Source organism: Crocodylus siamensis, chromosome 1, assembly GCF_052110815.1.
Source record: "Crocodylus siamensis isolate JL-2025a chromosome 1, ASM5211081v1, whole genome shotgun sequence".
Taxonomy (NCBI): Eukaryota; Metazoa; Chordata; order Crocodylia; family Crocodylidae; genus Crocodylus; species Crocodylus siamensis.
The window spans coordinates 210747481-210771574 of NC_143395.1; the positions used below are offsets into that span (position 1 = coordinate 210747481).

The following is a 24094-nucleotide window of genomic DNA, read 5'->3' on the forward strand; positions in this document are numbered from 1 at the left end:
TCTTAGGATTTTGGGGGCAGGGGATTTTCTTGTTGTTTGGGGATTTGAAATGGGAACCACAGTAGCATCTAAAATTCCTTCAGGCCAGAGTATCCCTAGACTGAATCAACAGAGGGCAGGTCATGGCTTATGAGTGTATAAAATAAAGGAAAAAATAATGAATACAAAATGTGATGGGGAGTTGTGGGTTTGTCCAGAGAGCAATGGAGAGAATGATGGAGAAATTTAATTAACAAATGATAGAGGCAGGCTCAACCCTAGAAGAGGGAAAACAAGGGCTCTGGAGACTTATGCCTTCCCTGACAACAAATAAACATGGTGGGGTGGAGGACAGATTGCCACACTCTGCTGGGACTGCCCTCTTGGGAGGTTGGGGACCACCTACTGTGACAAGGGGCAGTGGACATTCACTGCCCAACACAAGTTCATCATCACTTCCACATGGGGAGGAGCAGGGCGACTATATTTTTTGTCATTTTCCAGACTGGCATAAGGACAATCTGCTCTCGCTACCCAGGGGATTAACATCCAGAGATTGGATTATATTGTAGGCAGAGAGAATGAGAGGGCTGGAGACAGAGTATCAAAAAGCGCAATGACGCTATTCCTGGGGGGATTAGAACCAGAGAGCAACCTATGTTGCATGAGATTCACAAACCAAAGGCAGAGCTCTGTGGGAGGACCCAAGACTTGCAGCAAGAAGGGCTTTGGGACATACCTGAGAGCATCAGCTAGGCCATGTGGAGAGCCCTGAACAGGAACAGCTGCAGGACAGGAGTAAGGGGCACTGGCAAAACCATCTGCTGGGGGCTCAGAACAGACATTGGGGTGGGGGGCTGTCATGGTATGAATGACTCTGTTCAATACACAGTTGCTGGCTCCCTGACCTGACCCAACTGATGCTGCTGCACGCAGTTAATCTCATCCTAGTGTGCTTTGAAAGACAGGGAGTTGGGCTCATGCAGCCAAGCCTTTTGCCATGTTGGTAAGCTGCTCTCAGGCTTATCCATGGAAGCCAGTTGCTCATTCTCCACTGCTCTTGACAACATTCCCTCTTTTTTTATGCCTCTCACTCTTAGGCTTGGCATTAGAGAAGAGTTGTTGTCCATATGGTTCAGGTTCCTTTTCTCCATCTGTTAGTGGTAACAAATCCCCTTCCTCTTAAATAACTTTTTCTTATTCAGAGAAGACTCCCACGCTGGCAGCTGGACAGGACAGAGCCTTCACTTTGGCCACCTGTTCCCCTGAGGTGGCCAGTTGCTGCCTTGCAGTCGTGGCTGGCTCTGCCCAAAGGTAGCGTGGGTGATTAGACTGATGGCTTCCTGACGTCAGATAAGAGCCATTAAAAGGTATTTATCTCTGGCTTGGGCTAAAGCTGCGGGGGAGATTAAAAGAGATTGAGGCCAAGATAATCCCCGCATAGCATCCCAGGAGAGCAGCTGCCAAAAGGCCTTTGAGCAAACCACCTTGTACCAGCCCTGTTCCCTCACCCTGTAGTGACAGGGGTTTCCTCCACCAGCTGCTGCTTACTGCTCTCAGGGATATGATCCCTCAGAAAGAAGGAATCCTTTCACAGGAGGCCAGGATGCCAATATGAGCACAGTCACAACTTCCTTTTCCTAACAGGTTAGGAACTGAGCCTTGTCCCCTTATAAGGAGAGGCCTCCGGGATGCAGTGCATACAGGTGCCCCCTGTCCTGCAATCAGGAACTAGGACCCCAGCTCTTTCTCCCTAATCTTCCCTGTATTAGCTGGTTGTTAATGCAAACAGAGTCCAATCCTTTCGCAATGATTTTTTTTTCTCTCTCCAGAAACAGCATGTTCCTCTCCTGCCTCTTTCCATCCCCTCCCCATCCACCTGCTTTGCATTAAGTGCCAATCCGATTTTCCCCAAGTCACTGGTGTCTGATTTAATTTGCCTGACGTTGCTCCTGGAATCAGCCCTCCCCTCCCCTGTCCGCCCCCCCCCCCAACACACACACACACAGAGCTTCCCATGGGGAGATCAGTCCTGAGAGAGACTGAGACACTGAGAGAGAGTGAAGGGTACGGAGCGTGTGGACAGTTGGCACTAGGACGGGAAGGACTGAGGGGGAATCCCAGTGCAATCAGTGGCTCCCAGCTGAGGTGGGGGAGCCAATTCCCAGAGGTCCAAGGGAATCCATCTCAGACAGAGATCGCAACTGCCTCACCCTGCAGACCACGGTAAGGCTGTTCCCTTGCTCCTGATCCTGATCCCACCTGCTCAGTCTGGATCTAGGGGTTGGTATCTCCCAGTACATCAGGCTACATGACCTTCTATGCAGGTTTGAGGGTCCTCTGCATGTTTGGGTCCTGCTCTGTACATGGGTGTGTGGGGCATGAGGAAGGGAAATTCTCAGTAGGATGGAGGTTGGGGTTAGGATCAACCGCTCTACTGAAGAAGTGCTGGCAGACAGGATATGGACCTTCCCTCAAAGAGGAATTTATACAAGTGTCCTGTGTATCATAGGACTATGTGACCTTCACATCCCCTCATAGGCAAATGGGACTGACACCCTCAGTTTGACCCTACACATCGATTCTGCTTGGTTCTTTGCAGCCAGTTTCTAGCCTGTATGGAGAAGGAGCCTACCAAGAGAGGAACATATCAGGGCAATTTTTTTCTGCCCTTTGATCTCTGTTGCAGAGCAGGGAGATCATCTCTCTATCCGGCTCTGCAGGAAGCTTAGGGTCACCAGGACACGCATGAACTGATGGCCTAGAGATTATGCTGGCAGGGACCCTGTGACCTCCCTTACTAATCCCCACCCTTCCACGCCTATTGTTTATCTATTTACAGCTCCCCAACATCTGCTGAGAGGTAGCCCTCTCCCCAGTGTGGATGAGGTGATCCAGGGGAATTATAAACTGGAAGGCTGAACTTTCCACATCATCACTTGGGCCACTATGTCCCATGAGTCCCAATCCTCATTCAAGCAGGATGAGGTGGTTTGGATGACTCAATAGGAGGCCTCCTACCCTGGGTGATAGCACTGGCCCTGGTATCCCAGCAAGGTGGTAGAGGTCTGTGTGGCAAGCATGTGAGCACTCCCCTCAGAGCTATCTCCATTTATCTGTGTGCTGTTTCACGTTCTTGGTACAGCAAAATCTCCCCACTTCAGTTAGGTTCATGACCTGTCTCTGCTAAGTGCTGAACCAACACCCTCAGGCTACATGCAGATGTATTGTTTGTCCGGGAGAAGCCATTTTCTCCTGGAACAAAGTGCCGTTGTTCAGATGCCCACATCTGTTGTCTCAGGACAAACCCAAAAAAGCTTCATGGCATATGAAGTGCTAGCAGTTTGTCCTGGGATGTTGTAAAGTACATCTGAATGATTGTCCCTGGATTGCATCCTTGAATTAATGGCAGAAATGCAGCAGTGCATTCAGCTGCTCTGCAAACCCTGATTAGGGTGATGTGTGTACGCGCCAATCCCAGGACTTTTCTGTTCTGGGACAAACAGGCACAACAGGTCCTAGGACAAATGTAACATCTGTTTCTAGCCTCAAAGACAATCCCTGCCCTGAAGAGCCACCAGGCTACAAATACAAATGAAAAATGAGGGGGCCAGACAGTGAGACAGTTAAGCAGACATGTTTTTTATACAAAGTTACATGTCCTCAGTTAACTGCAAATATACAAATGGCCAGTGAGAGTCTACTTGTCACTAAGCTGTCATAATTTGGCTGGTTACCTGTAGGCATGATGGCCATCGGAGGTAGCTGTAGGGTATTTTTTCCTGGAGGTCATTCTGTGTAGGAGGCTCAGCACAGGAAAGTTTGTAGAATCACTGAAGCAATGGGGTTGGGAGGAGAAACACTGCTAAAGACAGGAGCAGTAAGACCAGAAGGAGCAGCTGTCTGAGAGCTCAGAAGGAGGAGACAAGACACTGGAACCTGATACAGTGAAACAGGGGAAGGCAGTGGAGGCATTTGAAAGAGGGGGCATCTGAACAAGAGGCTAACTTGGATACCCTACCAACTTGATCAGGAAGCCTGTGCTGCTGTGGGACCTGGGTGATTTCATGAAGACTAGAGGGCCTTCCATGGCAGTACTGATCCATGCCTTCACGGGGTGTGGGTACAGTGCTATTGCAAATGGCAGTTTTCATTTGAGCCATTAAGCAAAGTCAAGCCTTATTCTCAAATGCAATCGATGATTTGAGATTCTTCAATTTTTGGGTGGCCACTATGAAATGACTGAAAGGGGGTCTACCTTTAAGAAAGTGTTGAGTGTCCACTGTGTCCTCTGTGGTACATCAGGCCCTTTAAGATGTATAAAGCAGAGCACCCAAAAAAAAAATGCACCAAATTCCTAATCACTCCTGAAAAATGGGGTCAGTCAGGGTTGCATTGCTTCTTTAGCATTTTCAACAAAGGCAAGGCCTTACCTCTGACATCTGCACTAGACTCTAATGTGAGAGAAATCCATTCTGCTGCCCTCAATTTTCTGTGCTGATTCAGTTTGGGGACTGGATGCCCCTCCATTTCCTGCCCTAGGTTTTCACACAGCATCAGACAGGCAATGCCAGCCAGTGCTACTGAAACTGGCATGCTTCATCCCTGCTAGCCCAACAGACCACTAAGCTTGGGAGAACCAAAGACCATGTTCTTGATTGCTCTTAAACACCTGGGGCAGAATTATGCTTCCCCTTATGCACCACCTGAAGTGCAGCTTGCAACCAAATCTGAGTTTCCTGACTAATGTGTAGAAGTGATTCTCTTCTCCCTCCAGGCATGTATGTACTACCATTATAGGAAAAGGTTACGTCTCCAGAGATGTAAGGCTGTTGTCTTAGTCCTGTAATGGAAGCACTTATGTGTCTGGAGAGTGTAACAGAATTGCTCCTGCACTTCAGTCAGGAAACTCAGAATTGGCTACAAGCTGTACTTTGGCCTTCAGTGGGGTGAAATAGAATTCTGCCCCTGCTGTGTTCCTCCCTACAGGCAGCTGCTTTTCAGTGCCAGGTGGGTGACTCATTCTCAGTAAAGCACTTTGGGATGATACAGGATGGAGACTCTGTAGAGGAAGGTAGAGTTGTTGCCTTCAGCTGTGGCTTCTTGTCTTTCTAAACTACTCTGAGACTTTATTTGGAGTGTTCCCTCAAAAGGATTTAAAGATTCTGATGGGGACCTGAGCCCAAGAAACAGCCTCTTCCTCTATATTTAGTTCTATCCATTTCTCCTTGACTGTGTGTCTCTGCCCATTTGATCCTCCTGCCAGGCCAGAAACCCTCTCAAAAGGCTACGTAACTTCCCACATAGCTGCTTTCTATATTATAGGTAGATAGATAGATAAAACAGAGAAAGGGAAGGATGAATAATGTGTAAGGTGAGATTAGAGATGGGCTGGATGGCTGTGCGGAAGAGAACCCCATGAGGTTGCTCTCAATGGATTAGGAGTTGCAAAGGAAAAGAAAGAAAGAAGCTCTCTGTCTCACACGAAGAGAACGATAGAGACAAAATTCCATTTAGTCAGTGCCCATGGCGGGGACTCAGATGAACACGGACTGGGGAGCTAGAGATTAAAGACTGTGGAGGAAGCTTCCGTTGTTCTGACCAAGCTCTTAAAAAACCTTAAAGTCAGGATCTCATCAGGAGCCTGCTTCTGAACCCACAAGGATCCCACAGAAGAGACTAGAGGAAATGAGGCAGTGAGAGAGGTTCCACCAAAGTGGTGGATCCAGAATTCAGGGCTGCTCATAGAAGAGAGAGGCAATCTAAACCACAGAGAAGGAAGGAGAGTTGTGCCAGGATGCGGAGCAGAATCCATGCAACATGAAAAGGAAATAATTCCTGCTAGGTGCAAGGGTGAGCAGCTGATGAGAGCTGGGCAGTCTCCATGACTTTGCTGAGGCTGGGGACTGAGAACTGGATGAGGGGAAGATGTTAAAAATGTTATAGGCTACAGTTGGCCACTTGCTGAAGGAGGCTGGCCCTCAGAATGGACTCTGTTCAGGATCACCAATATTTAGTTAAGGTATAATTTTCCTAATAACTGGGACTTGGAGGGTCACATCCAATCATGTCCTGCCCCTTCCACCATGCTCCTCCCCTTCCCCCGCCACAGAACATGCTTCGGGGTCAATTCTGGTGCACTTTAGTGCACAAGGAGAATTACTTACAAAACATCTGCTGAGTATCACAATCCATCCAGGCAGGGGGCAGGGGGAAGATCAGTCACTTGGCTTGTGCACAAGAACATGCTTTCTCTCCTGCAGCTCCATGCTTTCTCTCCTGCTTTCTCTCCTGTTTGTGGCGCTGACCATTGCACTATTGTAGCCAGTAGTGGGGGACTTTGGGTCACCCACCTGGCCTCTGAACCAGCCCAAGTGACAAGGACCTTCACAGACACAATCATGAATGCCCCTGGAAATTAGGTCATTTTATCCTGGCCTTCCTGGACCCTATAGCCTGCCCTGAGGACTGTATAGGAAAAGCCAAAACCAACAACCTTCCCCCACCTGCAACACTGAGTGTGTCTACACATAAATTTACTGTGCAGTAAGCAGCTTCTAAGCCAGTATCTACACATGCAGGTGTTACAGCGTGGTAGCATGCAGGTAGCAAATTTAAGCCGAAATCAGCATAAGTTGCCACAGTTACTATACCGTATGGGTGCACATGTGTAGATGCACGCCTGTACAGTGTAGTAATTTTCAGTTACTGTGCAGTAACCTAAATTACTGCCCAGTAAGTGTTCACATGTAGATGCGCCCACTGTATCTTATTATTAAGGCTCTTCAAAAGAAAAAAGGACAAGAAACCCACTTTTTAATGAAGGATGAGATCTGTCTTCTGTATTTTGGACTCTCAGAAGGAGTTTCAGGAATTTGAAAAGGTGACTATCCCTGGGGGAGCTCAGGGAAGGCCACTCAAACGTTCAGGGTACCAGAGGGTTTGAGCTCTGGGGAGAGGTTCACAAGCTAAACCAGAGCAGCTGCACAAAAGAAGGGACATTGGAGCTGTTCATGTGTCCAAGAAGTGCCCTAGGAGGTCCACTGGAAATGGGCTGGGACTGAGCCTAAGGAAAGGAGCTGAGGCACCATTAGCCTGTGTGATGGGGACTGGAGCCCCATCCCTCAAGGCACCAGGACAAAACTAGTCACTGAAAGAAACCATTTCCTCAAGCAGTGCGAAGGTAACACCTTCCCAGATGACCAGAATGGGGCAGTGTAGGTCCTTCAATGCTGGAAGCAGAAGTCCTTCCAGGGCCCCTTTCCTGCTCCTGGTGAACGGGTCTGTCACTAATGCCATGCTACTGCACCTGGGGAAATCTCCAAACCTGAGAGAGATCTGTGCCAGCAAAGATGAAATGCAAAACACACAGGGCCTGTCCTGGAATCTGACACCTTCCTCAGGAAAATACTGAGCCAACAAAGGGCAGGTGTGCACAGATGAGGCAGGATGGGATGTACGGAGTGAGTAAGGCACTAGAATCATGGAAGGGGGAGGGGGGCAAAAGTTTCAAGTAAACTGCAGGGATTGTTAGATCAGAGATGTCAAAGATACAGCTTGTGGGCTGGATCCAGCCCACAGAAGCCTATCATCCAGCTCTCAACGCTGGCTCTGGGTCTTGGAGTTAATCCACAGGCAACATTCAGCATGCATGCAATGCCCACTCTGGCCACTCCAGGATACACGTCTGCCCATGTCAGATCCAGTGCGTGTCCCTGAGCAGTCAGCACAGTGCTGGAGTGGCCAGAGTGGGCCGCGTGGTTCTGGAACGGGCAGCACCATGACGTGTGCAACACTCAGTCCAGCTGTTCCAGGACACACGCCGGATCCAGCATGGAGTGAACCTGCACTGTGTCATGTGGCACAGTGTCAGACTGGCTGGAGCATGCACTACATACAGCACAATCCTGGACTGGCTATTCTGGGACATGCCCAATGTGTGGGAGCCCCTCCAGAACACATGCTGGATTCAGCATACAGGGCCAGTCTGTGGGCCTGATCCAACCCATGGACTAGCCACACACCACTGTGGGCCAGATGAGCTTGATACTTCTGGGTTAAATGAATCAGTAGAGGGCACTCTTCCTTGCAAGTCAGTACAGATCCCAGAGCCTCACTGTGCTTTTAGGGTAGTGGTTCTCATCCTTTGTAGATTTAAGGCACTTCTCATTAGACTCAGTGTACCCCTTGGAGACTGCCAAGTCCTCGCTTTCCCTCATTTTTTGACTATGGAAAAATAACTGAGCAATTCTTTCATTGCAAAGAGAAAGACCACAACAGGTTAAAGTGTTTTTTGAAAACTCTGGGTTTAATCTTGTGAATCATGTTTGCCACCTAACGGTGTGGCACCTTGTAGCACCCTTGGAAAGATCTCAAGGCACCCCAGCATGCCACAGCACCCTTGTTGAGAATCACTGCTCTGTGATGCTCTCAGGGGAGGTACAACACTGAGATTCTGAGGACTGGGAGAGTGGGCTGAAGAGGTCCTCTCCCACCCTTCCCATAAGTTGGGAGGTTCACGCCATTCTCGTGGCCAAATCTCCTGAATCTATTCTTCTTTCTTCGCTTCCCAAGTAATTTCATTTGTGCACAACATTCTTTGTTTCATCCCCAGCAAAATCTGCTATTAAATAGTTGCTAGGTTCACCCTCCCACTCACCCCAAGATGCCTAGTAGGTGTGCAAAGTATTCAGTGTGTACAAGCAGTATTTAAACCCTTTGGGATCCTAAGCAATGGGAGTTGCTAGAACCCAGAAGCCCTTCTAATGGGTGGCTTCTGGTATTCCTGCCTCTTCTCCCTATTCTGGTCTGTTTAGGCCTCAGACTTCTCTGAGTGGAGGACCCATCACTAGACAATCAAGATGTGTGAAATGGAGCAGATGAAGCAGGAAGCTGAGCAACTGAAGAAACAGATTGCGGTAACCCTGGAAATGAAAGGGAACCAGCCAAAGGGCCCATCAACCCAGGGAAAATGCAACTTAAAGGAGATCCCCTCCTCCTCCCCCAGCAAGGAATTTCCAAAGGAGCCCCCCTCCTCCAGCTGTACTGGAGCTGATTTCTCCAACTGCTAAACCCTACTGAATAAGCGAGGAGTCCTCACAACAGGGGGAAGGGGTGAGCAGGAGAGCTGGGGATAAGTCTGGGCAGCTAGGAAAGGGCTGTGCCCTGGGCCTGGTATACTCAGAGAATTAAAAAACTCTGTCCCCATGCCAGGAGTTAGTCTCCCTTGTAGTCTGGAGGCGGTGGACGTGCAGCCACAGTGGAGGGTCTGTGCCTGGGTGAAGAAGTAGAAGGGCATTTATAATGGGCTGAAGGAGAGTTGCTTGATCTCTAGCTTGCCCATATTATTACCTATATTGCTGTAGTGTCTAGGAACCATAGGCATGCACCTGGACTCCAAGGTGCTGGGTGTTGTGGAAACCCTAGACAAATAGATGAGCTTCATGCCCCAAAGAGCTTCCAACTGAAGCGACTCTGAAGGGGTTCTTAAAGCCTGAGCCTGGGTCTCTCTCATCCTCACGCAACTGTCTTTTAAGGCTTGTTCTGGCTCTTGTCTTTCCCTCTCACTCCTCATCCAGCTGATTGTCTCTTCCTGTTTGCAGGATGCACGGAAAGCATGTGCTGACACATCACTTGCTCAGGTAGGGCAAGTGTTAATGAACCTAGGCTGGGTGTGTATGCGACAATTAGCAATAACCTCCCCAGGGAGACTACCCAGAACAGACTGGAAAGGGATGGTGGCATGGGAGACATGGGGAGGGGAAAAGACCCTACACTCTTGGGCCAGTTTAATCTTCTCTTTCCTTGGGGGGAATCCCCAACTCTGTCCCCCATCCCCGCACCAGATTGCATCCGGGGTGGAGCTGGTCGGACGCATACAGATGCGTACACGAAGAACACTTCGTGGACACCTGGCCAAGATCTATGCTATGCACTGGTCCACAGACTCCAAGTGAGTGGAATGCATGGTTGGTGGCCCAAGGAAGGTGGGGTGATGCATGACAAGGAAGGGAGCTCTGATGGAAGAGATGATGCCATCAGGCTCACTGAGAGAGGGGACGCTAGTGCATTCTGGTTCCTTTCTCATAGACTCCTGGTGAGTGCCTCACAAGATGGGAAATTGATTGTGTGGGACACGTACACAACCAACAAGGTAAGAACTGGGTGGATATACCCACAGGCAGAGGAACCTGTGGCTGGAAGGGTTCACACCATAGTCAGTGCTCTTGTCTGGATCCTTTCCATTCTTTCTGGTAAGAAAGTCTGGGACTGTTTCATTTCTGCACAGGTTCATGCCATCCCTCTCCGCTCATCTTGGGTCATGACTTGTGCCTATGCCCCTTCAGGGAATTTTGTGGCCTGTGGGGGCCTTGACAACATGTGCTCCATCTACAACCTCAAGACCCGTGAAGGCAATGTCAAAGTGAGCAGGGAGCTCTCTGCCCACACAGGTGAGTGCCCTCCACACCTCTGCCAACCAGGCTTTTCCTGCTCCCTGAACCTCACTTTCATTTCATACAACAAATCTCATGCCCTGTTTTTCCTGCTCTCCAGGGTACCTCTCCTGCTGCCGATTCCTGGATGACAATAATATTGTAACAAGTTCTGGAGACACCACATGGTGAGTGATACCTTTCCCTGAACCATGCAGCACAACCAGACTTCTGGGTTGCAATCTCCTGTTGAGAATCTCACAATATTGAATGTTTGTTCTAAATCATGTGAGACTGTTAACCTTTGTAATGCAGTTTTCTAGCATTTGTACTTGTCAAGGAAAATTGAAAATGTGATCCTAGGACATCCAGCAGGCAAAGAACATGAATCCAAAGAGTATATTTTTAACAAAATCGATGATTCTTAGTCCTTAACTGTCACTACTAAAGATCAATTCACAGTGCAAAGGGTTTTCCAGCGAAGACTTTTTGCCAGAGCCCCCTAGTGGAGATGCAGCTTATTCCAGAGAGTTTTTTTGCTGAGCAGTAAACCACATCCCTGAATGGGCCAGATGAGTAGCATGGGACCAGTTCACAGGCTGGATAAAGGCTGCTCAGGGCCAGCCAGCATCAGGGCTGAATGATGTGGCTTTATGGGCCGAAGTCAGCTGGTGGTTTGTATCTTTGATACCCCCGATTTAGAGAATTTGTTTGCTGACATAAGCAATCAAGACTTGTAGTAGAGGTGAGGTCTTTCATTAGACCATCTAGATGTTTGCAAAAAACAAAAAATCTTTAATTGCAAGCTTTCAGGCACAAACAACCTTCATCAGGCATCGGAGAAAAGATTGTAAAAGTTCTTCTGGATAGAAATGAAAGTTCATATTTCATAGGATTTTACAGAGGAGTCAGTAGATAAAGTACTCCTCTGGGCAGGCATTTCTTAGCTGGTAAGGTTCTTTGAGCTCTGTTGAGAGGGTCTATGATGATGTATATTACCTTGAACAAAGGTAGGAGCAGTATCTCAGGATTCAGGTGGTCAAAGTTGCTTCCTTGTGAAATTACGAAGATTTAATTAAAAAAAAAATCTGCTAAAATTTGATATTTTCCATGTGGCAGGTATCCATATTGTAGCGGTATTGGTTTAGAGGAAAAAACAATCAGGATTTGTAGTAGAGGTGATATCTTTTATTAAACCAACTAGATTTTGGCAGGAGTGCTGAAAAAACCACAATGTCTACCTTGGAAGGTGCCAAGAGTGCCAGCATGCCAGAAAAACAAAATGAAGTTGGGGGGAAAAAGGGACATGGAAGGTCGCATTGGATATTAGTATATTTAATATATAAATATATTACATAAATGTTGCCTTTGTTGTTGTGTATTCCTTTTTTGTTGATCATGTTGCAATGAGAGAGAGAAAAAAGAGACAGAAAAGAGAAAGAGGAGAGAGAGAACCAGACACACACATGTGCACACAGAGAACCATGTGTACAAACAGAGAGAACCAGAACACACCCAGAACAGACAAACACACACATCCAGAACCAGACACGTGTGCACACACAGACGCACAGAACCAGACAGAGGCAGACAAACACACAGAACCAGATGCGCAGGTGCATGGAGCCGGGCTGGCAGTAGTGTGCCAAGCAAAATGGCCTCGTGCCCCATGCTCAGGACACATGCCAGGGGTTGCTGACCCATGGCCTAGACTGTGGAGGGCTTCGCCTTCCTCTGTATAGGTTGATCTCGATATTTCTGGTATGATGCTTTGTAGTTGTGAGGGCTTGGAGTGGTGATTTGGAGAAACCTTGAGGAATTGATTTCCTGCAGGCATAGGGGACTGGACACAGTGGCCCAGGAGGCCCCTTCCAGCCCTATGTTCTTACGATATTTTTCATATGCCTAAGTCCAGAAGCTAGGCCAGCAAACCTTTGTCATTTAGGCCCACCTTGAGAGAAAGTGGCAGCAGGTGGCAGCAAGACAGAAGTCATATTCTTCACTCCTTCCTGGGCTGTATCTTTCCAGTTTGGGATAGGTTGACACTAGCAAACTCTCCTTGTATTGAGGCACATGATATCAAACAGCTTTTTTTCCAGTGTCATGCACACCAGTTCAGTGAGCAAAATATGTCACAGGTTCAGGGCAAAGCTCATCCTTGTTTCTCCTTCATAGTTTCTTTCAGGGCAGCATACTCAAGATCTTAGGCCTTTATCCACCAACTTTGTGAAGGGAGGACCTACAACTCTTTCCCTTAATACTGCACCTACCCTTGTGATTATCCCCAGCCAGGTTTTGCTGTCTGTCAAGGATAATACCAGATAAACTCAGTGACCAGTCAGCTTTCCCAAAGCACAGTAGCATTTATTGCAAGACATACACATAAGAGAAAATAATGCAACAGGGACATGCCACTTCTCAGATGTTGCCTGTCATTGACATGGGGCCTTGGAGGGCCAGGGCTTGAGTTAGGTCTGGGATTGCAGCTGTGTCCCTTGACTCCAGACCAAGGCTTTATACCCTTTACAGTCTTTGTTTGTCTGGCCACTTGGACCAGAGGAAACCAGGATATGAAGTGTCCCCCAAGGTTCAGGATTTCTCAACTTGTAGACCTGCCCCATCCTTTGCATTAATAACCACTCTGAAGGCAGAAAGTGTTATCTAGCTTGCTAATACAACATTAATAAAGTCATCTTCTTTTCAATATTCCATGTTCAATTGAATCTTAATATAATAGCCTTGGAAGTTTCCAAGTGTCTGGGCATTTATAGCTGTCTGTTGATACCTGTTGCAGTACTTCTTTGCCAGTATAAGTATATCTAAACTAGAGCTTCCATCACTGTAGAGGCATTGGCAAAATCACACCCCTGACTGACGCTGCTATATCAGCCAAAGTTTCTAGTGTTGGTCTTGCCTGAATTAGCTCAACATCCCCTTGGCCACAGACTACAAGACCTACTAACACAACTGTATGGGTGCTAAGGGGTTTTCCAGCTGCTACCTCAGCTCAAATGGTAAAAGTGTCCTTTACCATCATGGTTTCTTTCCTTTAAAATAGGGTCATTCATAAACATCCTCAAAGGGGTTTAGCTCCAACTATCCCATGATCCTAATACTTCCCTGAGGACTCTCTTCTTGTCCCCCTACAGTGCACTCTGGGATATTGAAACAGGACAGCAGAAGACAGTGTTCTTGGGTCACACTGGAGACTGTATGAGCTTGGCTGTCTCCCCAGATTTCAATCTCTTTATCTCTGGAGCCTGTGATGCCACTGCTAAGCTGTGGGACGTGCGGGAGGGAACCTGTCGTCAAACATTTTCAGGGCATGAGTCTGACATCAATGCCATTTGTGTATGTATTTGGTCTGTTGAGTGGAATCAATAGAAACATTGGTGCATGGCCCAGGACTGAAATGTTTAGGGGCAGATGAGACTGCAGGGCAAGATTAAAGAGTATTATCATTGTTGCATATGGAAGACCACAACTAAGGGAAAGGATAAGCCACGTTTTATGGTGCTAGCATGACACACAGAAGATGTGAGTTCAAGTCCTTGCTGCACTGTGGGAGGTTGGGCAAGTCATTTAATGTCTGAGGTCCAGATCCTGAAAGATCTGTTTGGATGTTTAGACACAAAGTCCACTTTCAGACCCCACTAGCATTCTCAAAACTGCTGTTTGATACCTAAGTTTCTGCTTCTCTTAAAAGCCCCCTTAGTGCTGAGACTATGAATGAGCCGTTCCGAGCCCTAACTCATGCCAAACAGCAACATTCTCAGCTAACATGTATGGGGGACAACAACGCCTGTCTTGTCAGTGGGTCCCGGCCTGCTAGACTTGCTCAGAGCACACTGATGTCAGAGGCAGCCTGCGCAAACAGATTCAGCCCATGGGCCATATCTTTAACAGCCCTCATTTACATGGAGCCCACAGTTGGAATGACAGGGGACTTGCTTGTCAAGAACAAAGAGTGTTGTCAAAAACTGCAGAGGACCCAAGCTGGGTACTCTGGGACAGGATAATTTCCCCTGGTTGAATGGTGTTGTCTCTCCCTCTCAGTTCTTCCCCAATGGCGAGGCAATCTGCACTGGCTCAGATGATGCCACCTGCCGCCTCTTTGACCTCCGGGCAGATCAGGAGCTTACTGTCTATTCTCACGAGAGCATCATCTGTGGAATCACATCAATTGCCTTATCCCGCAGTGGACGTCTCCTGATGGCTGGATATGATGATTTTAACTGCAACATCTGGGACTCCCTGAAGGGGGAGCGTGTAGGTGAGTCAGTTCAGGAAATGCCTACTAATATTGGTGATTCTCAGCTGGGGTCCCAAGAGATCCTTTTAAAGGTGCCATGAAATTCTTTTAAGGGTGCCATGGGGCGCCATGCAAGATCAGCACTGTTGGGTATGCAAATACCTATGCATGATTCACAAGATAAACCTAGAGATTTCAAATAGTAGGAGTCCACAGTATCAAAAATATTTGGACTGGTTGGGTTTTTTTGGGGGTTTTTTTGCAACAGAAGAATTACTTTAGTATTTTTTCATAGGCAAAAAAAGTTAAATGAGTCTTTGAAATCGGGTGCTGCTAAATTCAGCAAAGTTAGGGAATATGTCTTGAATCTGAAAAGGCTGAGAACCACACTGGTAATCAAACACTTCTGGAATGTGTGCACCTTCAACCCTCAGCAAAACATCCACACTCCTAGGCTGGGCAGGTTACTATTTATCTGATGCTTGGGGTTTGCCTATTTTTGAATCTGGGACGTGGGCTGGGTCCGGATCCAGGTCCCTAGTAGGAGCCAACCTAGTACATACAAGGGGTGCAGGCACTTTTAGATCAAGAGCCTGCAGTACAGCACTACTCCCCTGAGCCTTCCCCCTTGGTGAAGTCTTTTCTCTTTCCATCAGGAATCCTCTCTGGCCACGACAACAGGGTGAGTTGTCTCGGAGTGACAGCAGATGGCATGGCCGTGGCTACCGGCTCCTGGGATAGTTTCCTGAAGATTTGGAACTGAAGAGGATTATGGGGAGGGGAGAAATACTGAGAGCAGGGTACAAGCACTGAGCCTACATGAAAGGCATTACCAACAGAGCACAATTGGTACTTGTACGTTATACAGAGCCATTTCTCTGTGTCATATTATATTTATATGACAGTCACTTTCAGGGGCTTCCTGGCCTAGAGGAGAGGTCCAGGGATAGGAGCTCTCCACTGCCTGTTCTCCCCTACCCATATTCTAAAGAAGTCATAGCAGCTTTCAGCCTTTACCAGGTTTTAGGACCCTGCGCAAGTGTGGCCGTTGCACAGATTTTAGGTACTTACAATACATACCCAAAGGCACCTTCTGCCCCCTTTTATTCCTGCATCAACTCAGGGGCATCCATCCCTCTAAACAACCCACCTTTAGAAAACCACCTCCCTCCATATGCATAAATCCATTCCATCTGAGCCCAGTCCCTTATAGGAGTGCAAGCCCCCCCACCAAACCAACCAACCAACCCCTCCTTCATACTGATTGCTCTTAAACCTTCCCCCACCACCCAGGCACACTGGTTTGGGAATTATAACCTCCTTTCCTAAGCGAGGAGTTGAAATCCCAACTAGTTTGTAGTAGAGGAAGAAGCCCACACTTTGCTCAAATTTCATTAGCGTACTAAATGGGGTTCTGAACTTCTCTTCCCCAATACGGAACATCAGGAACAGCAAATGTTTAATTTATTATCATCATCTGTCCATAGCTGCTCTCTCCCCTTTGTCACTAACCCCCATATGCTGTGTATTTCCCCTGCATTAGCCTGTAGCCTCACTTAGTCATTGCTTTAGAGATATAATTATCATAGTCCAGGCACAATAAAGAGATCAAATGAAATATGGACTACATCATTTCAAGCAGGTTCACTGCACTAAGATGTTGCAAACACTACAGAGAATTGTTCCAAGAACTACAGTGCAAGTACTGTACTCTACTCTGGCTCCTGCAGAGGCAGAGATAGCCCCTGCAGGATAAGCTCTACAGGAAGAATAATGCATAGTTTCTCCCTGCTTCCATATGAAACACTGGCCCTCTCCTGGAACACATGAAGAGGAAAGGCTCAGAAGATAGTAACCTTCTAAGTCTTCCTTAGCAGGTTCAAGCAGCTCTGTATTTGTGCTCACTATTGCCTTAAGCTACAGCCCCTTCCTGGTTTGTAGCTAGAGGCCCTAATATTATAGAGTCCCAGGTAGCAGAGGGCAAGTTACCAATATGTTTACTTGCAACAGTAGGCATCAGGCCAAGGAGACTGCAATTGTCAGCATACAAACAGCCCACTCCAAAATGGGGTATGTTACCATAAAACAGGGGTGTTAGATTCATTTGAATGAGGGGTGGGGGTCTGGTCTGTGCCCAGACCACAGGTTTGGTCCAAATCAGACCTATAGCATGCCCCCATGCACCGGAGCCAGCATGCAGGGCCAGTCTAGCTTAGACAGCTTATGTACTGAGACCAGTCTGGGACTTGAATGCAGAGCCAGCACAAGGCATGCACTGCCTGCAGCACCTGGCTGGACTGACTCTGCATGCTGGCTGAATGCATGAGGCCAGTCTGTAAGAAGAATTGGAACTGGTCCCAGTCAGGGTACAGGGCATGGACACTGCATGCAGCACTTGCCTCGGATCAGCCCCCCCATGCTATATGCAGTACACATGCCGGGTCCTGTCCTACAAATTGCAGCATGCGCTGGCCCCTGTCCAGGGCTGACACTGCATGTGTACCCTAGGCCAGCTCTGGATGCCTACAGGCACCATCATTGACACTCCTGCCATAATACACCCTTTGTACTGGACTTCAACTTCCTCATACACAGCACTTTGTCCTTATTTCTTCAGTGACTGTAGCTTCCCAGCAGGCCAGGAAGTCTAACAAATAGCTTAGGCTTTGCTAGAGGTCAGTGCTGGCTTCCCTTGGAGGTGATGTAATATTCCTTCTGTACTGGCTACATTGTCTGTGACAGAACAGAGATGTGCACAAGTTATGTCAGGTAGTTCACTCACCAGCGGAAGCAGGGTTAGCCCCTGGCATTAGCCTAGCTAGAAGCATGCAGAAGGGTAGTTACCATAACACAGCCAACACTAAATTCACACTGAAGCTATACCCAAAGATTCAGCAACAGCTGTGCAGGAAAGGAACTAGGCAAAGCAATGAATGAGATGCTGCTGGAGGCTTTAACCAGATCCAGACAGATAAAGAGAACTTTAAAATACATTTATTCACCACATACAGAAACTATACATTGGAGGCGAGTGATGGCAAGATTTTAGAAACTAAGACAGCCAGGGACCAGAAGCCTGTACACAAAACATAGGTACATATAAAACTAGGGTAGAGAAAAGGGCGTGTCTATTTATCTTCTCCTGCAGAAAGGCTTGGTTTTAAAAAGGATAAGTGACCACAGGCCAGGTTTTCCTTGCCCTTCCACAGGATTCTTTCCCCTTGGAAGAATTCCATTGAGAAATACAAAAGGGACGTAGTGAAAAAGAGGCTCTTTTTAATTCTCCACCAAACGACACTGCTGGTTTTCCTTGTTCAAGTCACCCCAGGCAGAAACCCCCAATTTGAGGCAGCGACCCGACTCTGCTGTCACTTCCTTCCTCTCCCCTAGGTTCTCAGTCAGTGACAGGTGCCTCTTGCCCTGGAGATGAGAAAAAAAAAATAAAGGAGTACAGAGGGCAAGTAAGTCAGAGGTGCTCCTCTCTGTGGCCCTGGAAAGTTCTTACGGGGATACTGTGCCCAGCTCTATGCCCCCATAGTCCCCAAAAAGTTGATGGAGCCGAGAAGAGCCACTAAGTGCTCAGAGGCCAGACTTCTGGGGAGATTCATGGCCCAATTTGGGAATGCCATGATAAGACAAGAGAGAGACAAAAGAACTATCTATAAGCATCCAAGTGTCAATCTTCAGCAATAAAGGGTCTGTGTGCTTGGGTCACCACCCCAAAGCAAAGGCTTGGGAAATGAAGAGCCAGGAGTTCTGTCTCCAAGCAAGAGACAAAAGTTCTCAAATGAGGAGCAGCAGCATTGGGAAACTGAGGACTCCAACCCCATACTAGCCCTTATCTGAACCCCATCCCTCCATTAAGTATTACCTGGCGAGGAACAAGGTTGCTTGGGGAATTGTCGTCCTGGAGGATGATGAGAGGAGAGCGCCCAGTACCACCAGAGGCTGCTAGGATTTTGTTGCTGGTTTTGCGTCTTGTGGGCTTGCCTGCTGGAGATGAAGACATGCAAAAATCAATAGCCACAGCTATTAGGCTAGTTTCACAGATTTGTATTGCCCTGCCTGGCATTTATTGTTCACAGCAGACCACACCTCATCCCCAGGCATCAAATCCAATGACCTGACATCAGGTAACAGCAGATCTTTTCAACGGAGCTGTTCCATTATGAAGACTCTCAGCACAGTCCAAGAGAAGTTGTACCAATGCTTGCATACCCTCTCCATTCTTACATCCACTCCATGAGAAACCGCAGAGAAATTTCTATCCATGTTGAACTTCCCTGTGCTCCTATATCAGATAGGGAAGCCACTCCATACTTGTTCTCCCTTTCACTTCTCAACCCAATAGCCATATTCCCTGGAGAAAAAAGCCTGCCATCCCAGACTGGGTCTGAAGGAATCTTTTACTTCCAAACCCCCTGTTAAAGAGCACTGACTATTTTAAAAGAAAGGAGTGTGTTAGGTATCCTCCTCTTCACTGAAACAACCAATTGAAATACAGAAGTAGAAGGCAGAAGAGAAACAGTATGGGCTGGTGGCAAAGCCAAGGGAAAGGTGCTAGAGGGTGTGCTTCAGTTGAAATGGGAAAGAATGAAAGGAGTTACATGTAGTCATGGTACAAGTAAAAAAATAGATGTCTGTGGAACAGGGTGAGATGCACAAAGCTGCCCTGGGAAAGCAGGTCAGAGGGCTCCATGGAGGCAGCTGGTGCACGTCCTAGGCAGAATTCAGAACCCTCTCTCTCTCACATCCAAGCTATATATTATACCAGAATACTAGGGTCTCTACTTCTCCACCTCTGTTGCAAGGTTCTGTTGGTCTTAAATCAAAGATGAATCATTCCCTCCCCTTCCCCCCACTCCCACCCCTAGTGCTTCACAGCCTGCAGCAGGAGGTCCAATCCTGTTGCTGCTCTAGGTTAGCTTGATCCCCGCTCCAAAACCTGCTTACAACTTACATTAGCCTCCCACCTCCCTCAGAGCTCCCTCTATGAAAACAAATTGCTTATTCCTTCAGCTTTCCTCATATATGTGCTATGGGCCCCACCTGCCGCACCCACAGGAACCTTCACATCCTGCCTTCTTGCCTCATTATTCTTATCTCCTGCTGTATGACTAGGAGGGTCCCTCAGTTCTCATGAGCATCCCAGTGAATCTCCAACCCCTACCCAGGCAAAGGCCACAGAACACATGAACTCACTTGAAGGAAAAATAGGCTCTGTGAAGCAAGCTGGCCTCATTACAGCCCCAGTACAAGTACTGGGAGATGGCTGCTTCTCTCCCTCCTCTGCCAACACTGAGGTCTTCTCCATGGAAGCATCCCTGGCAGAGCTCTCCTCCTGGACCTTCCTTCCTTTTGCTTCTTTCCCTGGAACATCGACAGCTCCAGGCTTTGGTCCCTGGGGTACTGGCTGCTCCAGCTGCAACTCCCGATCCATCAGCTCTGCTCCAAAAGCTTCACTAAGCTGCTTCACCAAGCAGTTTATGGTGTCTGGGAAGAAGAGACAAGGGAGGCACAAAGAGCAAGGCTGAGGCAACTCAAGCAGAGAAGGAACCCTTTCCCATGTAGATCCCTTTATATGAAGGCACTGCAAACCCACCAGAGCCACCCCCTCCATAAGAGACAGTGAAGCTGAAATGGACTCAGCAAAGAACCACAGAAACAAAACAAAACAAACAAACAAAAAAAACCCACTTAGAAATGCAGAGTCACATTCTGGTGAAAGGTAACAAGTAGTAAATCCACCTACCTCAGCAAAAGCAGGCTTATGGAAGCAAATTATTTACCAATATCTCAGGGCTAAAAAAAACCTAAGATACTGTGGGAGAAGGAACACTGAACCCGGCAAATGATCACCATCACTAAAGAGTTTGCAAGTGTGTTGAACACTCTCCATGAACTAAAGGCCCAGAGTCCCACCACTTGGACTAAATGGCTAAGAGCCCCAAGAAATGGGCTGAAGAAAATGTTTCATAGTTTCTAGGATTGGAAGGGACCTGAGGAGATCATCTAGTCCGACCCCCTGCCATGGCAGGAAAGAGTACTGGGGTCAAACGACCCCAGCAAGGTGTTCATCTAACCTCCTCTTAAAAACCTCCAGGGTAGGAGCCTGCACCACTTCTCTTGGAAGTTGATTCCAGATCCTGGCTGCCCTGATAGTGAAGTAGCGCCTCCTGATGTCTAGCCTAAACCTACCCTCTGCCAGCTTGTGACCATTATTCCTGGTCACTCCTGGCACTGCTTGGGGGAACAGCGACTCCCCCAATGCCTGCTGATCTCCCCTGACTAGTTTATAACAGGCCACAAGATCCCTGCTCAGCCTTCTCTTTTGGAGGCTGAACAGGTTCAGGTCCCGTAGCCTCTCATCATAGGGCCTGCCCTGCTGTCCCCTGATCATGCGAATGACGCTCCTCTGGACCCTCTCCATGCTGTCCGCATCCCTCTTGAAGTGCGGCGCCCAGAACTGGATGCAGTACTCCAGCTGCAGCCTGACCAGTGCTGCATAGAGGGGGAGGATCACCTCTTCGGACCTGCTCAAGATGCACCTGTGGATGCATGACAAGGTGTGGTTGGCCTTCCTGACTGCATCCCCGCACTGCCGGCCCATGTTCATCTTGGAGTCAGTGATGACCCCCAGATCCTTTTCCGCCTCCGTGCTGACAAGAAGGGAGTTCCTCAGTCTGTAGGTATGGTGCCAGTTGTTCCTCTCAAGGTGCATCACCTTGCACTTGTCTGTGTTGAATCCCATCCTATTCTCGTCCATCCACCCCTGTAACCTGTGTAGGTCTGATTGTAGTCTGTTGCTTCCTTCTAGTGTGCCCACATCCCCCCACATCTTAGTGTCATCAGCAAATTTGAACAGGGTGCTTTTTACCCCCTCATCCAAATCACCGATGAAGATGTTGAACAGCACAGGCCCGAGGACTGAGCTCTGCGGAACCCCACTGCCCTCGTCCTTCCAGGTTGAGAAGGACCCATCCACTACCACCCTCTGCGTGCAGCCCTCCAGCCAGTTGGCAAATGAAACACATAGAGAAAAACAAAACAAAACAAAACAAACAAAAAACCCCCACACACATTCCCAGAGAACATGTATGCTTACCACTCATCAAGACTTTCATGGGGGTGCGCGAGATGCCACGGGTAGGTGATCGTGGATCCCAGCTCTGGCTCTGTCCAGCTGCTCCCATCTCCTCTTTGTGCTCAGGAAGGGGGCTGCTCTGTGGGGATTTCTCTACCTGAGAAAATAAAAAAAGGAACCTGAAGGGGAAGGTGGAACCAAACAAAAGGGCAGGATCTAGGTGGAACCAAAGCAGACAGAAGCAGGATAGGCAAAGACAGTAGGCTTGAGATTAAATAAAAAATCCAATTAGATACTTTTTTTATTTAAATTGTCATAGAATCATAGCAAGTTAGGGTTGGAAAGGACTTCAGGAGGTCATCTAGTTCAAACCCCTGTTCAAAGCAGGACCATCCCCAATTAGATCATCCCAGCCAAAGCTTTGTGTAGCCAAGTTTTCAGAACCTCCAAGGATGTAAAGTCCACAGCCTCTCTGGGTAACCTGCTCCAGTGCTTTACTACCCTTCTAGTGAGAAAATCTGTCCTAATATCTAACCTAAACTTCCCTTGCTGCAACTTGAGACCATTGCTCCTTGTTCTGTCATCAGCCTTCACCACTGAGAATAGCTTAGCTCCATCTTCTTTGCAACCCACTTTCAGGTAGTTGAAGGCTATTAAATCCTCCTCATTCTCCTTTTTTCTAGACTAAATATGCTCAGTTCCCTCAGTCTTTCCTTATCAGTCATGTCCTCCAGCCCCCTCACCATTTTCGTTGCCCTCCTCTGGACTCTCTCCAATTTGTCCACATCCTTTCTGTAGTGGGGGGCCCAAAACTGAACACATTAATCCAGATGTGGCTTCACCAGTGCTTAAAACAGGGAAATAATCACTTCCCTTGACCTACTGGGAACGTACTTACCAATGCAGCCCAGTATATCATTAGCCTTCTTGGCAATGGGGCACACTGTTGGCTCATATTCAGCTTATTGTCCACTGTAACTCCTTTTCTGCAGAGCTGCTGCCCAGCCAGGCAGCCCCCAGCCTCAGTGCATGGGATTGTTCCGGCCTAAGTACAGGACTTTGTGCTTTCTTTTGGCCCAATCCTGCAATTTGTCTCAGTCATTCTGAATCCTAGCCCTACTGCTCACCCCTGCTTAGTGTCATCTGCAAACTTGCTGAGGGTGCGCTCTATGCCATCTTCCAGGTCATTGAACAGGACCGCAGGACTGACCCCTGGGGCATTTTACTTGATACCAGCTGCCAACTGGACATCGAGCCATTTATTACTGCTCTCTAAGCCGATGCTCCAGCCAGCGTTCTATCCACTTTACAGTCCATTCATCCAGCCCATACTTCCTTAACTTGCCTGTGAAAATGTTGCAGAAGACCATATCGAAAGACTTAAGAGTCGAGGTACATCAAATCATTCAAGGTTGCCTTTTTTTTTTTTTTTTTAAAAAAGGAAGAAAAAATAAGATCCTAGGTGATTTTTTTGTGTGGCTTAATGCAGTTGCTTGTCATCCACCCAGACCAGATGGCCATCTAGCAAATGAGCAGCTTCTCTCACAAATCTCTAGTATAACACAAATGCAAAGTTAATAAGAAACTGAAAAGGGTATGCCCGTGAGAACGAACAGGCTATAGCAAACAGTACCTTTGCCATTTAATTGCTTAAATAAATGGACACACTTATAGTGCACCTTCTTAGCTGGCAAGAAGCTAAGAACTCGGGGCCACAACATGAAACTAGTAGGCAGCAAGTCTAAAACTCACGAAATGATGCTCTTTTAACCGCATCGTGAAAAGTGCGGGGCTCGCTGCCGCCAGCTGCTATGGAGGCTGACAGCTGTGCCAGGCCCACAAGAGGGACGGGACACGCTGGAAGCAGAGGGGCACAGGCAGCAACTGAGCCCGGGAGGGAGGGCACAGCCTCCGAATCGCCACTTCCTGGGCCTGAAATGCTGAAGGCTGCAAGTGAGAGAGAGGAACATTGCGAAAAACCCCAGCTCCCTCCAGATCAGCCTTGCGCAGCCGCGGGGCTCTCCTGCCGCCCCCGGCCCGTACCTCGATGGGGGTGCGCGGGATGCCGGCGCTGGGCGAGCGCGGGTCGCAGACGGGCGGGCGGCGCGGGCCGGGGCCAGGCGGAGGCGCGGGGCGAGCAGGCGCAGCGCCCATGGCCAGACTTGCACCCCAGCGGCACAGCCGCGACGCTCGCATTCGAATCTCGCGCCCCGCCCCGGCCGGGCCCCCATTGGCCGCTGCGGCCGAGGCGCCCGAAGTCCAGCTCCTCCAGCCCTGCGCTGATTCAGCTCTCTCATTGGACAGCTGCCGTGCCAGTTAGAGAAGGATTCGCACCCCATTGGCTGC

The 24094-nt window shown here is 48.3% G+C and overlaps 2 protein-coding genes across 3 annotated transcripts; one reads left to right on the top strand and one right to left on the bottom strand.

Annotated features, from left to right (window-relative positions):
- Positions 1–25: 25 nt before the first annotated feature.
- On the top strand, positions 26–17587 carry GNB3 (G protein subunit beta 3). The gene is made up of 9 exons (XM_090055296.1): positions 26–8897; positions 9582–9620; positions 9825–9931; positions 10069–10132; positions 10268–10430; positions 10534–10600; positions 13562–13763; positions 14469–14685; positions 15321–17587. The coding sequence occupies exons 1-9, from the start codon at positions 8841–8843 to the stop codon at positions 15425–15427; spliced, it is 1023 nt and encodes a 340-aa protein (XP_089911422.1). The 5' UTR covers positions 26–8840; the 3' UTR covers positions 15428–17587.
- Positions 17588–17640: 53 nt separating this feature from the next.
- CDCA3 (cell division cycle associated 3) lies at positions 17641–23997 on the bottom strand. 2 transcript variants are annotated; one of them, XM_090055318.1, is made up of 5 exons: positions 23792–23997; positions 21770–21905; positions 19867–20157; positions 18536–18654; positions 17641–18084 (listed from the first exon to the last, which is right to left on the bottom strand). In XM_090055318.1, the coding sequence occupies exons 1-5, from the start codon at positions 23942–23944 to the stop codon at positions 17941–17943; spliced, it is 843 nt and encodes a 280-aa protein (XP_089911444.1). In that variant the 5' UTR covers positions 23945–23997; the 3' UTR covers positions 17641–17940. The 2 variants fall into 2 exon arrangements, with proteins under 2 accessions (XP_089911444.1, XP_089911436.1); XM_090055310.1 differs by having other exon boundaries at positions 18536–18657; positions 23792–23995.
- Between the last annotated feature and the right edge of the window lie 97 nt (positions 23998–24094).

Coding starts and splice junctions, on each gene's coding strand:
- GNB3 (XM_090055296.1), top strand. CDS start 8,841: ATGTGTGAAATGGAGCAGATGAAGCAGGAAGCTGAGCAACTGAAGAAA. Junction 8,898..9,581: donor AACTGAAGAAACAGATTGCG/GTAACCCTGGAA, acceptor TCCTGTTTGCAG/GATGCACGGAAAGCATGTGC. Junction 10,133..10,267: donor ACACGTACACAACCAACAAG/GTAAGAACTGGG, acceptor ATTTCTGCACAG/GTTCATGCCATCCCTCTCCG.
- CDCA3 (XM_090055310.1), bottom strand. CDS start 23,944: ATGCGAGCGTCGCGGCTGTGCCGCTGGGGTGCAAGTCTGGCCATGGGC. Junction 20,158..21,769: donor CATGAAAGTCTTGATGAGTG/GTAAGCATACAT, acceptor TCTTCTTCCCAG/ACACCATAAACTGCTTGGTG. Junction 18,085..18,535: donor GCAACCTTGTTCCTCGCCAG/GTAATACTTAAT, acceptor TCTCATCTCCAG/GGCAAGAGGCACCTGTCACT.